The sequence below is a fragment of the Cydia amplana genome, chromosome 6 (assembly GCF_948474715.1).
Source record: "Cydia amplana chromosome 6, ilCydAmpl1.1, whole genome shotgun sequence".
Lineage (NCBI taxonomy): Eukaryota > Metazoa > Arthropoda > Insecta > Lepidoptera > Tortricidae > Cydia > Cydia amplana.
This window is the reverse complement of record NC_086074.1, coordinates 4137770-4155093: the sequence shown is the minus strand read 5'-3', so window position 1 is coordinate 4155093 and position 17324 is coordinate 4137770. Positions and strand designations below refer to the sequence as shown.

The window sequence follows — 17324 nt, the reverse complement described above, 5'->3', positions numbered from 1 at the left end:
CACCACTCTACTTTTTATAGTTAGCTAGATATGGACGTCTAAAGATCGACATTTGTATGGCACTATTCAGCAATATTGAAGGCGCTTTTGACATGTATATGGCATTTTTTCGTCATTGTATGGCAGTATCAAAATGTTAATGTCACTCTTTATTAATTTTGTGGCATTTCTAAGACCCTGGCGACATTTGTATGACGCCTTTTCGACATTTGTATGGCACTATGTCGCCATTTGTATGCCACAATCGACATCTGTACGGTCAAAATAGCCGTACAAATGTCGCCATACAAATGTCGTCAATAATAAATACACATTTTTATTTCGACTGTGTACCAACATACGAAGCGTCCATACAAATGTCATTGTAGCCGTACCAAAATATATCGAAAGAGATTATTACCTGTTTTTACATAAATAAAACTGTTTCCGCTTGCATACTTAATGTTGATAGACGCCTAACTAACCGCACTATTGCGTCATAAAGTTAATCTAATCGTTATTTAATAGACAAAGAAGATTTTGGGGGGTATCTTTAAGTCATAACAAAACAAGTCCCGCGTGGGACAACGATAAAAAGGCTTCCCTTGTTTTATTAAATAACGCATTAAATTATCGAAATGATTCAATAAATTCTCTAGAATATGCTCTTTATAAAAATATAACGCTATTAATAATACGTTTTCTACATCTAAAGTTATGATTTTTTTTATTGGGTTATACCGCCACTGGGACACGCGAAAACGGCAAATTTCGCCGTTTTTGGACCTTCAAATGCGATTTTGTCAGAAACAAATAATATTGAAGGTACAGTAGTACATTATTTTTAAAGTTTATAATACACTGAATGAAAATATAGACATATCTAGACTTTAAGTCCTATGGACTTCGAGTTTTAGCCGTGGGACAGCAAAAAATGCCTATTTGAAAATTGACCCACCTACATCATACCTACTTACACGATTTACGAGTACAAATACTTCCTTACACGAGTAGTTTTCATATGTAAAATATGTAGGCATTTAAAGATTCAATGCAATGTAACAATAATTATATTTATAGTAATTTCTGGACGTAATTAATTATTCTACGATATTTTGTCAAATAGAAAAAGTAGTAAACCCGTTTTGTATGGGCAAGAAATTTGATCCCTGACGGCTTTCATTTAAAATACTATAATTGAGACAAGGTAAGAAGTGACTAAGAAACTAAATGCCTTGAACGTACTTTCGACTTACGTACTAGAGTCATGCATGATCGTCGTCATATACTATTTATTATTTCAGATGTAAAATCCAAGAATGCGAAGAAAACGCCCTGGCCAGTTTTTCACCGCCTTGGCTTAAAAATGCAATACCACCGTTTGGTGACGCATTTGACAATTGCCATCGATATGTGTCTTCCGATCATCTGTGGAACGTGTCTGAAGAATGTCCTACAAACTTATTTGACAGAAGTACAACAGTGAAGTGCAGCGACTATGTGTATCAATATCAAAATTCCGCAGTTTACGAAGTAAGTTCTTGGCTTAGCTGGTTTTTATATAATAAAGTTAAGGTAAGGTAAGTTAAGGTTAGAAACTTATATCCAAAGAGTGAATTTTATGTGCAATCGACATGGTGTTGATATTGGTTAACCCTTAAATGCATGATTTTTTCGTTTTGCCCGAAATTAATATATATATATCACATAATTGTTTGCCGTTTCTAGGAAAAATAGTAAAAAAAAATATATCGTCGATTTTCACTGGGAAATCAGTGTTAAAAGTTGCATAGTCTAAATCATATTTTTGGAAATATATAGCAAGAGGTATAGGAAAAATCTTAACTGCCAACAGAAAGGTACACTATTTGTGATGTTCCTATGATAAAATTTGTAAATATAAAATAATTACAAACCCCGAAAAATCTGCCCAAAATCACATACTAAAAATCATCAACTTCCAGGTTTTTCCAAGTTTTCCGACATTTCGTCTATAAACAAATGTAACTTTTATAAATTAAAATACTGCGTAAATTTATGTAATAATTCGGAAAATTTATTAGTTTTACTATTGAAATAATATACAAGAACAAATAGAATTTGTTTAATAATGCATAACATTTGATGTTTATGTTGTGTGTATAAATGCATCACTATGCATTTAAGGGTTAAACATGCCCATGATCGTTTTTTTTCTCTAAGACCCACTTGCACCATTCCACTAACCCGGGGTTAACCGGTTAAACCTGCAGTTACCATGGTTACCAGTACAATTTGACACTTGGTAAACGGTTCAACCGTTTAACCCCGGGTTAGTGGGATGGTGCAAGTGGGCCTAAATGGCTATTCCAATTTCTTGAATCCAACAGCGCCCGAATTCATTCGCTAACTCCAAATTCTTTTAAATCCAGTTCAACCTGGCGTGCGATGAATGGCGTTGGTTTCTATTCGGTTTCATGCCACTCCTCGGCATGACTGTATCTTTGCCAGTAGCTGGCATCGTGTCCGACCGATGGGGACGTCGCTTCGCCCTTTCCATCACGGCTTTCAACATGGCTTGGATCAACGCTGCTCGCTATTGGACTAACTCTTATACTGTCTTCATTTTGATTGGATTTTTTGGGAGTGCTTTTGGATCAGGTTGCATGTCGTGCTGTTACACATTAGGTATGGAATGTATTTTAACCACATACTATGATGTTTAATTTTGATTTACCTTAAAAAAACTTCAAGCAATAGGTATTAATCTTTAAACATCCAAATATTCTTTAAACGAAGTTACCGGCGATGGTCTTACCAACACCCCAGAAGAAGTGTAGGGTTTTTGTAATATTAATACAGCTACTTGACCTGATACTAAGGTGTGCCTATAATTAGTTGACCTTGTTTTCTTTTCCAGCGCTGGAACTGGTCAGCCCCACACGCCGCATGTTTGCTGTGAGCATACTCACCAGCTGTACCTGTCTAGGCGCGGTAGTAAAAGGACTGCTAGCGTGGACACAGCCTTACTGGCGAGACCTCATTCTCATGCTTTATCTACCAATGTCAGTATGCATCAGCTATTTCTGGATCGCGCCGGAGTCTGTACGGTGGTTGATGAGCCAGAAACGCTATGATGAAGCTAAAACCATCTTACTAAAAGCGTCTAATATGAATCGAAGAGTTTTATCAGACAAAACTTTAAAGAAAATAACTGAAGGCGTGAACTCTGCAAAATCAAAGGGAGACAATGAAACCAATCTATTTTCTATTATGGGGGAGCATAAGACAATACTTCTACGTTGTATAGCCATGTCAGTTTGGTCACTGTCATCCGCGTTTATGACGAAAGGCTTGGCTATATCTTCAGTGAGCATTTCTGGAAATAAGTATGTGAATTTCTGCATGGTAGCTGTCGTTGCCATACCAGGTTTTTGGACTGCTACCTTTTTAAATGATAAAATTGGCAGAAGAGGTTTCTTATTTGGTTTATTTTGGGTCAGTGGACTTTGTCAATTGATAAACATATTCATACCAAAAGGTGCGTTTTAAAAGAAATGGTGAATTCTAATATACAATTGTATGGATAAGTATGCATACATTAATTCGGGCATATTTATGCCTCCAGGTTTCCCAGGTGTGACTAAAGTAGGTACATAAACTCCGACTTACTAATGTTATGTACATATAAATACCGAATAACGACTTAACACCTGGACGCTAATTTGGTTATCCAGAGTGGCAAAAGTCACAATAGATCCCATATTTATGTCCAAATGCCTCTTATGAATACAATACCTAATGTTGCTATGGCAGCAGTTTCTAGCTTTGCGGCACTGTATTTCTATTTATGGGACAAGACGGACTTAAACTAAGTTAACTAGACCTACGAGGGGCGGCAGATAAGTTCGCGGCCTTAGAATAAAATAAAAGAGAGTATCAAAGTAAATGATAATTATTAAACGTTAATAATCGTTAATACATCGTTAGTGATGGCGGCAATATTTAAACTGCCAAAGAGGCGGAGTAAAAAGTCTCTTTAAAAGTGTAAAAAGTGTCTTTTTTTTAGCTTAGGCCGCGAATATTTCAGCCTCCCTTCGTATGTTTGCGTTCAAAATGCAATGTCAAAGAATGTGTGTATTTTTTAGTGTATTTGATTTCAGGTTCCCACGGGATACAATTGGCATTATACCTTCTGACCAAATTCTGTGCGGCGGCCACCACAAGCACGATGGTTGTCTACAAAGCCGAGCTGTTCCCTACAAGCTATCGCAGTCGGCTGACGGGATTCACCTCCATATTTGCCAGATTTGGCGGCTTCACCGCACTGCTGATACCCGCTTTGGTAAGTCGAGGCATGGCATTCGGTGGGTCCCAAGTATAGTTTTGTGCCGTTCTCGAGATCGTTCTCCCTTTTACAAAAATGGAGAATGTTCTCGCTCGAGAATATTTTCCATAGTAAATAGAGAACGTTCTCGAGAACGGCACAACTATAGTCCCAAGATATAGGCTGAGCCTATTCGGACACAAAGGACTTGTGCAACTTTAACCATGTATTCTGTTAAAAGAATAAATTATTCTTAGTCTTATGGAGCTTGGAGTGCTCACTCTATGCATGGCGTCCTTACTTGACAAATTATTTATAAGCATTTTCATAATCTGACGGTTACAAGTTCAAAAAACTTATCCCTTAGATTAAGAAAATGCGTAAACATCATTAAATAAATACCTACCTATTATATAGGACATTTTTATACAAATTGACTAAGCTCCACGATAAGCTTAAGATTGAAGGCTTGTCTTGTGGGTACTCAGACAACGATATATGATGATATATAATATACAAATACATAGAAAACAACCATGACTCAGAAACAAATATCTGCACCCATCACACAAATAAATGCCCAGGCCGGGATTCGAACCCAGGACCATCGGCTTCACAGGCAGGGTCACTACCACTAGGCCAGAATCCAGACCGGTCATCAAAATTATCAGTGTGTATATTATATTATAATTGTCAGATATTACTTCCGTCTGCTATTGTCTTGACTTTGTTGGCGTATTTAATGCAGGCTTATCATTCTTATCAGCCTGCTTAACAATAAAATTGTCATTATTACAGACTGATCGTGTATGGAACTACCTACCGAACGTACTATTCAGCGTTTTGGCATTCGTCTCCAGTGTACTTATACTATTTACCCCTGAAACTCTCGGCGCTCCTCTGCCTGAGACCATGGAGGATGCTACCCGACTTGGCAAAGACGAATGCTCTCCAGTTATGGATTTCATGAGAAGAATTATTTATAGAGAACACTATGATATTCGTCATGATGTTGGTCATGTGGATGTTGGAAAAATATCTTGAAAAGAGAATTTTGAAAGTTATTGTCGTACAAATTGTCGTGTACGATTGTGTTGCTAACTACATTTACCTACTTACATTGATTTAAAAATAATATTATTATAAACAGTGACTTTTTTAAGTTATTAAATTATTGTTTCGATGACTATTAGTTGTCTGTGGAAAAAAGTACAGTCAGCGATAAAAGCTTGTACCAAAAATGAAATTTTTGCCAAAAACTTATTTATAGTAAAAACGAAGTCATAAACAGACTGATGGATTGGTATGTGAATAATACGCTCCCATAGATGAATGGGAAGTTACGTTATACAGGGTGTAATCTAAAACGTGATACAAGATAATCAAACCTGAATCTTTTCAGGATTTTGAACAACTTTTACTATGGGGTCAATTTTGTAATATTAAAAAAAAATTGAGCTTTCCATAGAAATGGTCAAGGAGAGGTAGACAAAAATGTATGGCAAAGATTTTTTTATTGTTAATTTACATAGTTGACCCCATAGTAAAAGTTGTTCAATCATGAAAAGATTCAGGTTTGATTATCTTGTATCACGTTTTAGATTACACCCTGTATATAAGTAGTGCGTATCTTTAATCTAATCCAATGCTTTACATGGGCGTTGATTTCAAATCATCCACCATCCTTAATAATACCATAGAATAACAAAAAAAAGCAACAACGCTTGCACTCCGGGAGTGCCGATAGAAGTGAAAACTCACCTCACTATGTTACCGACGCCCGGTAACACGATACATACGTTTAGCGGAGGTATTCTATTTATTTATTATATATTATTATCATTCTCAAATAAGATCACACTTTTTCATTGACATGTTTATTTACATACTGCCATGACAACGTCAAATTATTTGAACATAGGTAAAGAGCCTTGAAAAGGAGTCCGCAACATAAATGTCAAATAATATTGAGTTTTTCTTTATTGATTTAAATGCCATCTAAATTATGAGTGGCCACCTTACGGGGCTTACGGTCACGTGATCGCCTTACGCCCCTTACGGTCACGTGATCGCCTTACGCTGTCTCGAGATTTTCATTTTTTCCCCACCTCAAAAATTGCCCAGCGCCGCTAAAGAAGTTTTCGCTTCAAAAAAACTTCTTCGACCAGAAAAGTCCTTTTTACAACGATAGATCATATTCATAACCTTACTTAATACAATTTAAAATTTTCCATTTCTCCTTGAAAGTGATTTACTAATATACTTAAGTGTAAAAAATAATATAAGTTTTAAATGATTTATTAAGTCAATTACATCGTCTGGGTATCTTTGACAACGTGTGATTTTCCGAAGTGTTAACTTCAATATTTTCCAATCGTCATGCGCTCATTTCTGTGTCCTTCTCGTCAACTAAAAAAAAATATAATTAAAATTTTAACTGTTTATTTTTCTAATAGAATTACATTACAATTACTTAGTACTAATCTTACATTTTTAAGATTATATGAACTAAGGGACATGGGGAGCAACCCCTATGAAATTATTGAATTACCATTAAATATTTTACATGCTACTGAGTCTTTACATTACCACTGACATCATGATGTCATTTTAACTGAAAACATACGTAGAGATCCATTATTTTTAGCACATTGTCATGAATAACTGAAACCATGAGCCTAATTTACCACGGCTCATGGGAGCATGGGGTCCGCTTGGCGACTAATCCCAAGAATTGGCGTAGGCACTCGTTTTTAGGGTTCCGTAGCCAAATGGCAAAAAACGGAACCCTTATAGATTCGTCATGTCTGTCTGTCTGTCTGTCTGTCTGTCTGTCCGTCTGTCTGTCCGTCCGTATGTCACAGCCACTTTTCTCCGAAACTATAAGAACTATACTGTTGAAACTTGGTAAGTAGATGTATTCTGTGAACCGCATTAAGATTTTCACACAAAAATAGAAAAAAAAACAATAAATTTTTGGGGTTCCCCATACTTCGAACTGAAACTCAAAAATTTTTTTTTCATCAAACCCATACGTGTGGGGTATCTATGGATAGGCCTTCAAAAATAATATTGAGGTTTCTAATATCATTTTTTTCTAAACTGAACAGTTTGCGCGAGAGACACTTCCAAAGTGGTAAAATGTGTGTCCCCCCCCCCCTGTAACTTCTAAAATATGAGAATGATAAAACTAAAAAAAATATATGATGTACATTACCATGTAAACTTCCACCGAAAATTGGTTTGAATGAGATCTAGTAAGTAGTTTTTTTTTTATACGTCATAAATCGCCTAAATACGGAACCCTTCATGGGCGAGTCCGACTCGCACTTGGCCGCTTTTACGAAAGCGATTCTACCGTGCTAACAACATATGCAATTATGCAGTAATCGCAGTTGAAAAGTCATGCAATTGTTTATCTTGTTCTCTTTGAATAAGTTATTTATTTAAACGATGATTTTCATGCAAGTACTGCACTTACTATTAGCAGGGCAGGATTGCCATCTGACCTTCCAACTAGGCCTTTTTGGGATTAGTTCGGTTTCCTCACGATGTTTTCCTTCACTGAAAAGCAACTGGTGAGTATCAAATGATATTTCGTACAGAAGTTCCTCATTGGTACGAGCCGGGGTTTGAACCCGCGACCTCCGGATTGAAAGTCTCTTTACCGCTAGGCCACCAACGCTTCGAGGCCACCAATGTTGTGTTGTATAATTGTATAATGTGTATTATAATTGCCCGTTTTCAACTTACAACCATCAACCACGAAGATTTGAGGTGCAGGAAGGGCGTTGACTATCTGAAATAAACATAAAAAATATATATAAATAGATGTATGTATGTAAGTATGTAAACACTTTATTGTACATAAGACAGGTTAAGATAGAATTAAAAGTATACAATGTACAAAGGCGAACTTATCCCTATAAGGGATCTCTTTCAGTCAACCTTTGAGCAATTGAGAGTAGACAAATGAAAATGACAGACAAACGAACATATGTACAGAAAAGTAAATTATAATAATACTTACTTGTATACTTTGAATACATTGCGCAATAAAAAATATATAGAATTATAGATACGTATTTTATTATTGCAGTAATTTTTAAGCTCCTACCTCTACTACTACCTTATTTCTGTTTTGTTTTAAATAGTTGAATTGATTGTGTCTTAAATTTGTAATGTTTTGTTTCCTAAAAAAAATATGAATATATTATTGCCCCCCATGTAATGTTATACCAAAGTTCTTCCATTAATACACGTTACTGAACGTGTACGTACGTTACACGTGTACTTAAGACTTGTTAAATATTTATTACATCACAGAGATGATTTAATTTCAGAAAATAGACGTATCAATATAATATTTGCACTAACCGATAAAATGATTACCATCACGAATAAAACAAACCACACACATTTACGAAACATCTTTGTAACACTTGATTTTGTGACCTGTAGAAGTGTAGATGTAATGTCGAAGTTTACTTAAATATACGTTAGAAGACCTTGATGTCTGGGCTTAAGTATATGCCTCATGCGAATTTTGCAGTATAAGGAAGGAGCGTACACACGGTTGTAAAATTAATATGTATATTTATACTACTGCTAGCTCATTTCGAAGCGCTCCAATTATGATAAGGATTGGCTGGGTTGACAAATACTTGATAATGAAAACCCATAAAATTTTCGAATCTCCCCCTTCTACTTCTTTTTCTTACCATCCACCATCTTGACGTGTCTTAGAATCATGATTGAAAATTGCATTTGAAAAAGAAGCCACAGCAGTAATAATGATATAGTAGGTAGCATATGATCATTCGCTTAGCAAAGTAGATTAATTGGAAAGAGATGATTCAAATTTGATGTTGCACTACATTATTATTTCAGTTTACCAATTTCATCATAAAATTAATGTCATACCTAATCGTTTGGTATGTTTAAAAAAATTCTCTATAAATATAGGTATATACAATACCTTAGTACCTTCCTTTTTTACCTTACTATTCGATTGGGTAATTTACATACATTTCACACCTCAATACCTTTTACGTTTAAGATAATGCATGTATTACTTGTTTTTTACTTTGTACTTTTCAAATATCTGACCGCATTTTTTTTTCATTCCTTAACCACGTATTCTAACTGGGCCACGATTCCTTTTTTGTTTAATATTATAAACACAATTATTAACTTCATGAACAAAGTAGCGATTGCTTTTAGTTTCAGCAGTCAAAAGCAGACAGGCTTTATTTCCTATGGTAAAAAAAGACTGATAGAGTCTGTACGGAAAGAGAAAAGTCGTGAAATGTATGGGATCCAATACATTCTACGGCTGTTCTCTTTCCGCACAGACTTTACACTTGTGTACGGAATTTTCCGCAGAATTGGCCGCATTACGCTAAAACTAATGACTAATTGTTAAAGCTAAAATGCCTATTGCCATTGCCAAGACCATTCAACATTACGACGGCCTCAAGCGGCAGATAAACTGCCTCTCACGGTCACTCTATACGTCGCCTACTATCTCACATGAGAAATGACCACAGTTACGTCACAAAAGGCCGCAATATAATTTCATGCCAAGCTCTCGGATGCCACTTTAAGCCTCCTAATGTCACACCAGCCTTATGAGACCTCGTGAGTCCACCACTGTTTTTGAACTTTCGAAATTGAAATTGTGGCATTTAAAGCGCATAGATTCCTCGATGAACTTGACTATTGACTTTGTCACATGGGATCCCAAAAACGTTATTTACTTATTTATTTACGCTAACTTCTTACTGTTTATCATTATCAAGGAGAAATTGACGCAGATATTTTACCACAAGAACCGAAAATTTCTCGGGTTATTTTAACCTTTAAATTTAAAGGTAGTTGTTGTGTGTTAAAAACTGCTTCATTTGGTAATTTTTTAAACACCAAATTTTTTCATTTTTTCAGCAGTTCAGAAACGGTCTAGGAAAATGCAAAATAAAGCAATTGATTACGATATACGTTTGATTATATTTATCAATGACGTTACTCAAATTTATTTCAATTAATTTATTTCAATTAGTTTCAATTAAAATTCATTATGTTTTTGTCACTAGACATTTGTAATTACTCGTATTTGCAATAAAAAATAGTTGAACAAAACACACAACTAACACAAAACTTGCAAAAGAACATGAATCGAATATGAAACCTGCCGAAACCGAAACTTCAGTTGGACTTTACTCGAATTCGACTCGGCTAGGGAGGTCGTGTAATAAAAAGAGGAAAACTTATTATTTTTAATTTTTTTTTATATCTATCTCATGTGCCAGTTGCTTTGATCAACACGGGCTTCCGACAGGTCGGAAGGGATAGGCCCAAGCGATATCTTGGCATTCAAATCATTCTGCCATTTTTCGCGGGGGGGAACGTGCACACAGTCGCACTTTTCACACACTTGCATACAAAATCCAATCTGTAATGACGACACAAATACATAGAAAATGACACCCTACACAGACAAATCTTGCACACCTCGATCTGTTTTTGTGTACGGACGAGTCACAAGTGTCACAACACGCACACTAACACATTTTCGTCAAGAGATGAGAAGTCGGATTTGTTGCTCGATCGATCCGCAATTTGTACTGGGCGAGAAAAATCGATAAATCCACCAATTACATGAGACTAAAATATAATAATTGTGTTTAAATATAATTAAACGTATGACATGTAAAAAAAATATTACGTGTGAAATGTAACACCTTCTTTTTGTGAATTTGATGTCCCCGACCTCTTTTTACAACAAAAAACCGAGCAATTAGGCATTTTTTCTGCTGCTGTGTTCACTCGCGCGTCTGGACTCGATCTAGTTAAAAATCCGAGCGCAACTAGTTTTATTACCCGCGCTAGATCAGTTGATCTTGTACCTAGGCAGAGGGGAAATAGTGCGAATGCCGCATCCCTTCCGTGTTGATCGAAGGCCAGTTGCAAATTCTATAAGTCCGGAGTTCAAGTATCAGTGGCCAGTTAGAGCGCGATAAATCGCCCAACGTTGGACAAATGCCCGTCAATAAATGAAAACGGTGATGAAGTATAAAAGGTAGTAATTTTTTGTTCCCGCCAGATGGAGCGCAAATATGAGGTGGGATGTATTATGTCATTGAAGATTGAAGAAGATTTTGCACATATAAGTTGGTCCAGGGAAGATGCAATTTCAATGGAAATTTTTTGTTTATAAGTTTTTGGTTCAAGTGTTATTATTATGTCTTACCGTACTTTGTTGTATAAATCACTACATCACTACATAGTATAATAGAACAAAGTCGTTTCCCGTCGTGTCTGTCTGTCCCTATGTATGCTTAGATCTTTAAAACTACGCAACGGATTTTGATGCGGTTTCTTTTAATAGATAGAGTGATTCAAGAGGAAGGTTTATGTATAATTTGTCAACCCATGCGAAGCCGGTCGCTAGTAAATATTATTATACAAACAATAGATAAAAATGGGTGTCAGGCACCTTGAGGCTTTTCTTGAATTTCAAGGAGAAATTTTAAGAATGAAGACGAATATACAGCGTGTATTTTTAATATTACCTCAAACCGTCACCAAACGTAGGTTTTAGTACTATGAGCTGATATTAATTGCAAGGTAATTTTCAGTTAGTCTTAACCACTAAAGCGTAATGAATTTTTGAAAATTTGTCGAGCAGCAATGTATTGCGTACACTTATTTGACACATGGAAGAAAAGGGTCTAGTATTGTTTAGTTATTATCATTACGTATTTCCTACATGAGACTGCTTGGCAGCCAAAACCGAATCCTTATTGCGTTTAAACATTTTTTAATGTTAATAATATTAACTAGCCAAATTAAAGGCAAAAAATTCTTATTAGAAAACAATCATGACAATACTTACCATTTTATTACAACGTTGTCTTGCAACGAACAAATCACATAATGTTTCATCTCATACTAGTTTTTTTTTTTTTTATGTGAAATTACTATGAAACCAATGATTCTACTATTAAATTAGCATTATTTTAAATTACTAAGCTCCGTAAAGAAGATAGTAAATAATCAACAATCGGTTGACAGATCAACGTCAATGCCACACTTCAACCCGATACCTACCACAGAAATAGCTAGGTACCTACTTGAATAAAAAGTTTGTTCAAGGAGTGTTCACTTCATTCAAAATTAAAGTAAAGTATTAATACAAACTACCAACCTTACTGTTTACTGGCTGGTAAGATATGATGCTATTAAGCACAAAAAAGAAAATAATTTGTTTTGACGTAGATTGTCTTGTGAATCGGTGTCTATAACTTCCGCACACAATTCCAAGACCATCAATATTAGTTCTCAGGAACTAGCCGAAATGATTTTAATTTATGGCGAAACTGGACGAAGTGGGCGGCGCGCCATAGCTTTACAGGCAGCGATTTCCAGATCGTAGGGTACGGTACGTTTACAAACTTATACCAAACTCAATGTCGGCTATTATTGACAGCAGTTAAAAGTTCTGTTATCAGTTGTGACGTCACGCCAGTAAGGCAAAGTAGCGATACATTGCGTGCTGAATTATTTTGTATGGGAAAAAAAAATAGTTAACGAGTTTTTTCTTGCAATATCGGTTCATAGCACGAACGCCTACGTCTGGTTAAAATTTGAGGTAATATTAAAAATACACGCTGTATAGTTTTATATGTAGATTTTATAATATAATATAAAAGAACCACATATATGTCTAATCCCTACTGTAAACAAATATCGAGCAATATCAACATTTACCAAATTTAGTAAAAAGCAGTAACAATTTATTCTTATCGATATGCTAATTTACGGGGCGCCTGAAATGAATAATGTCACGATTATCCGGCTCTGATAACTGTGCCCCGGGCCATGTTTTACACATGCCCTAATTACTAATGTATTTTAAAAAGAACTTGGTGAACAATTGTGTGTTTCACTCGGTTGCAAAATTTGTTTAACCCTCGAATGTGAATTTGTGAATCCCTTGAACCTAGCGAATTTTAAAACACGGCCGAAAGGAGTGTTTCAAATCGACACGAGGTGTGAATCACCTATTCGCACGTGTATCGTACAGATGTAGTGCATAATTGTTTGCCTTCGTATTTTTATGGAAACGCACGAACGTGTTATGCTATTTCAGTCAGGTTCAGTACATAAATTAGGTACTGGGGTTGCCAGTTTCCGAGAAAATACGATAGCAAACAATTATGCACTACATCTGTACAACGTTTTACAGTAGGTACATATGGTCCTTTAAATATTCGACGTAGTTACGTAATGTGCTTATTATAGGGTGTCGTAATGGAGCACCAGATATACCTACTGTAATAGTACATTACTACAGAGGCCGGGACAAAAGGGGTTGCCGGCCGAAGACATACAGAATTCACGAAACCCAAGTTTTATTTATAGAAAAACTAAAAGTAAACTACACCAGTATCTTTATCACGCGTATGTTTTACACGAGTCGTGTATTTTTACTACCCGTATATTTTCATGTATCTTTTTAGGGTTCCGTAGCCAAATGGCAAAAAACGGAACCCTTATAGATTCGTCATGTCTGTCTGTCTGTCTGTCTGTCTGTCCGTCCGTATGTCACAGCCACTTTTTTCCGAAACTATAAGAACTATACTGTTGAAACTTGGTAAGTAGATGTATTCTGTGAACCGCATTAAGATTTTCACACAAAAATAGAAAAAAAAAAAACAATAAATTTTGGGGGTTCCCCATACTTAGAACTGAAACTCAAAATTTTTTTTTCATCTAACCCATACGTGTGGGGTATCTATGGATAGGTCTTCAAAAATGATATTGAGGTTTCTAATATCATTTTTTTCTAAACTGAATAGTTTGCGCGAGAGACACTTCCAAACCAAAGTAGTAAAATGTGTGTCCCCCCCCTGTAACTTCTAAAATAAGAGAATGATAAAACTATGAAAAATATATGATGTACATTACCATGCAAACTTCCACCGAAAATATATTTTTTTTAATACGTCATATATCGCCTAAATACGGAACCCTTCATGGGCGAGTCCGACTCGCACTTGGCCGCTTTTTTCGCCTTGTATCCGTCTGACTGCAATGATATTATATAACCATAGATAGGACTATACCTATACCTATAGGGTAGGTTTTTATACTCATACTTGAGGAGCACAAAAAATACTTCCATATTTATTTCTGAGCTTACGAAGAAATCTGTAATTTTTGATTACTTTTCACATTCTATCCATCTTTGTCACACTCGTTGTTAAACATAAGGTCGTCTCTTTCTCTTTCGGTGTGCGGGAGCTCGTTAGCACGTGCACATTTCTCGCTTGTCCAGCCGCGACTAAAGGCAACTTGTCCAATTTGTCACAAGTTAAGCGCTTCAATTTTTGAATGCCTATAACCTATCTTGAGTTATAAATCATTGTCTGACTGTCGTTTTCGTCGCATAAGTTTACATAGTCTTTCATGTTGGTATCATGTTTCACATACATCGTTGCATTATGCATGGAGTAAATAAGTATAATTTCCAGTTTCCACAGTGTTGACGATTTTGTAGTTACTTTCATTTCTTTAAAATATGCCACAAAACTGTTTCTAATAAACTGTAAGCATTTTTCTTAGTTTCTCAAAGAATAAAATTGCTATAAGCAACCATATATATACTTCGTCTTTGACTTGGCGGCAGAGGCAGCAAGTTATTTAAAATAAATTCTGCTTACGCTGCCAATTCCAACTCCTACGATTACAATTAATATTAATTTCATTATTTCGTCGGAACTCATATTGAAGTAAAAAAATCAACAACGCACCATAAATCCAATAAAACAGAAATACAGAATGATTTTTTTTTAACTTTGCCTCCATAACAATTAAAAAAAATAACTACGCGTGTTTGAGTAGACCTTTTTACCGCTAACGTTTAGATGAAATATTTTAAATGTTTTTATTTGTGTAGTTAAATTTGTCATTTAAAATTATAGAATTTGGTTAATAATGTATTATTTATTGTGTTCATGGTGATTTTATACAATAAAACTGCAAATTATAGCAAACATTGTTTTTTGGCATAGTGATAGTCGATAAAAATGGAACCGTGCTGAGCCCGCTGCATAGGTTTGCAGGTAGGGTCAACTATCTCTGCAGCTGACTGTACATTGGACAGGACGAAGTAGTTACTAGATTGTTCACGATCTCTCAGGCATGAATACGATTATTATGGGCCGGTAACTACAATTAAATTTGATATAACAAACCTATCGAGTGTTATCCACTAATCACTGAGCTGGAATCATTGGAATACACTGAGTGTAACGGAGCGTAAAAGCATTAAGTACTGGTATTCCTAGTTCCTACCCCATTCCGTAACCATTGTTACATAAATAAGAGGTAAAAGGTAGGAGGGCGTTTTTTTTTGTTGTCCCAAACACTTTTTTTTTAAATTTGGGATTTTTTATGTTATTTCTACTCAGAATCACGAACTCTTTCTATCCTAATAGGAGAAAAAAAGTGTCCCAAAATTTCCATACATTTTTCGATCTTTCCATTACGCGACCGCCATAAAAAGTCTATGAAAAATGGTGACGGAATGGAAAAAAAAACCTTAGGACACTTTTTTTCTCCTATTAGGATAGAAAGAGTTCGTGATTCTGAGTAGAAATAACATAAAAAATCCCAAATTTGAAAAAAGTGTTTGGAACAACAAAAAAAAACGCCCAGGAATTCCGATTGAACTTCCAAATCGAAGTCTTCTCGAGAATATTTTTTCAGCCCTCGAGGTGATTTTTGTAGTTACTCGAGCGTGTCAGATTAAGATAATACTAGTGATAAGTGATATCTTGCTACCCGTGGCGTTCATCTTAACCATTTTTAGCCGTCTATATTGAGTAGGGAACTCATCACATTAAAAATGCGAAAGAAACTCTGTTTGTTTGTCCGTTACCTCTTAAATCTTAAACCAGCCTAGGCCCGCAAAGCATCACGTGATCACAGATCACCCTTCATAGAAACGAAGTATGACTCCTCGGCCCGGGCTCGGACCGTTTTAGTGTGAGTCATCCTTAAGTCGCCTAAACCCTAAACACAAAACATAATCTCTACGTTGGCAGTTCGTTTTCCGGTCTACCTTTTACCGTCTTTTAATGACATATCCACCGCCGCGACCTCGACGAGGGTCTGAGGGTCTGACCGACAGCTCAATCGGCCATGTTTAATATGATTTGTGATTTTATAATATACTGAACGTACGTATTATTAGCACATTACGATACAAGTGCGGAAAGTAGGAAATTCGCAACGAGAGCGATAAATTGAAACACGACCAAAGGGAGTGTTTTAAATCGACACGGGTTGCGAATTACCTTTTCGCACGTGTATTGTACAACGTTTTACAGCGCATATGGCTCTTTAAACTTTCGACATAGGTACGGAAAGTGCTTATTCCCGCACTAGTGCGGATAAGTAGCACCATATGTTTTGTAATAGTACATTACGATACAAGTGTGAAAAGTAGGAAATTCGCAACGCCCATATTATTTTCTATGACGGCTGATCGGTGATCACGTGGTGCTTTCCATAGAAAAAGAAGCACCGGAAGCTCCGGCCCGGCCCCGGCCCGGACTAACGTGAGTCATCCTGTACACTGGGTTCATATGAGCGAAATTTTAACGTCGTTTCTATTAAGTAGGTACCTACCTACTACAACGGCATAACTTACCTACACTAACAACGTCGGGTCTAATCTTAACCTAAAACAAAATAACATTTCTAAAATTTTCCAGTCGCTACAAACGCGTAACGTCATTAATTCAAACTCCATGTTGGCTGGACCCTATCCCATTAACAACTCCCGAGGCCCGATGTGTCCCCTAATTGAATTCCTTCCACGAGACCCATTATAGACCCTATCCGTGATTAAGACTTAACGGTACATCTACCGCGCATTTGGGCTAGTGATGGGCAGAGTTTTTCTTGTAACGAAATAACCGTTTCTGTAAAGTAAATAGATGTCGTATACTAAACTAAAGGAAAAGAGACA

At 36.1% G+C, this 17324-nt stretch overlaps 1 protein-coding gene across 1 annotated transcript; it reads left to right on the top strand.

The window, feature by feature from the left end:
* The first annotated feature begins 1281 nt into the window (after positions 1-1281).
* LOC134649204 (organic cation transporter protein-like) lies at positions 1282-5329 on the top strand. Its single transcript, XM_063503923.1, has 5 exons — positions 1282-1512; positions 2391-2646; positions 2879-3499; positions 4122-4303; positions 5084-5329. The coding sequence occupies exons 2-5, from the start codon at positions 2436-2438 to the stop codon at positions 5327-5329; spliced, it is 1260 nt and encodes a 419-aa protein (XP_063359993.1). The 5' UTR covers positions 1282-1512; positions 2391-2435.
* Positions 5330-17324: the final 11995 nt, after the last annotated feature.

Bases quoted from the DNA above. Each gene is read 5' to 3' on its own strand.
- LOC134649204 (XM_063503923.1), top strand. From the start codon at position 2,436: ATGCCACTCCTCGGCATGACTGTATCTTTGCCAGTAGCTGGCATCGTG. The intron at 2,647-2,878 runs GTATGGAATGTA...TTTCTTTTCCAG, and splicing joins GTCGTGCTGTTACACATTAG to CGCTGGAACTGGTCAGCCCC. The intron at 3,500-4,121 runs GTGCGTTTTAAA...ATTTGATTTCAG, and splicing joins AAACATATTCATACCAAAAG to GTTCCCACGGGATACAATTG.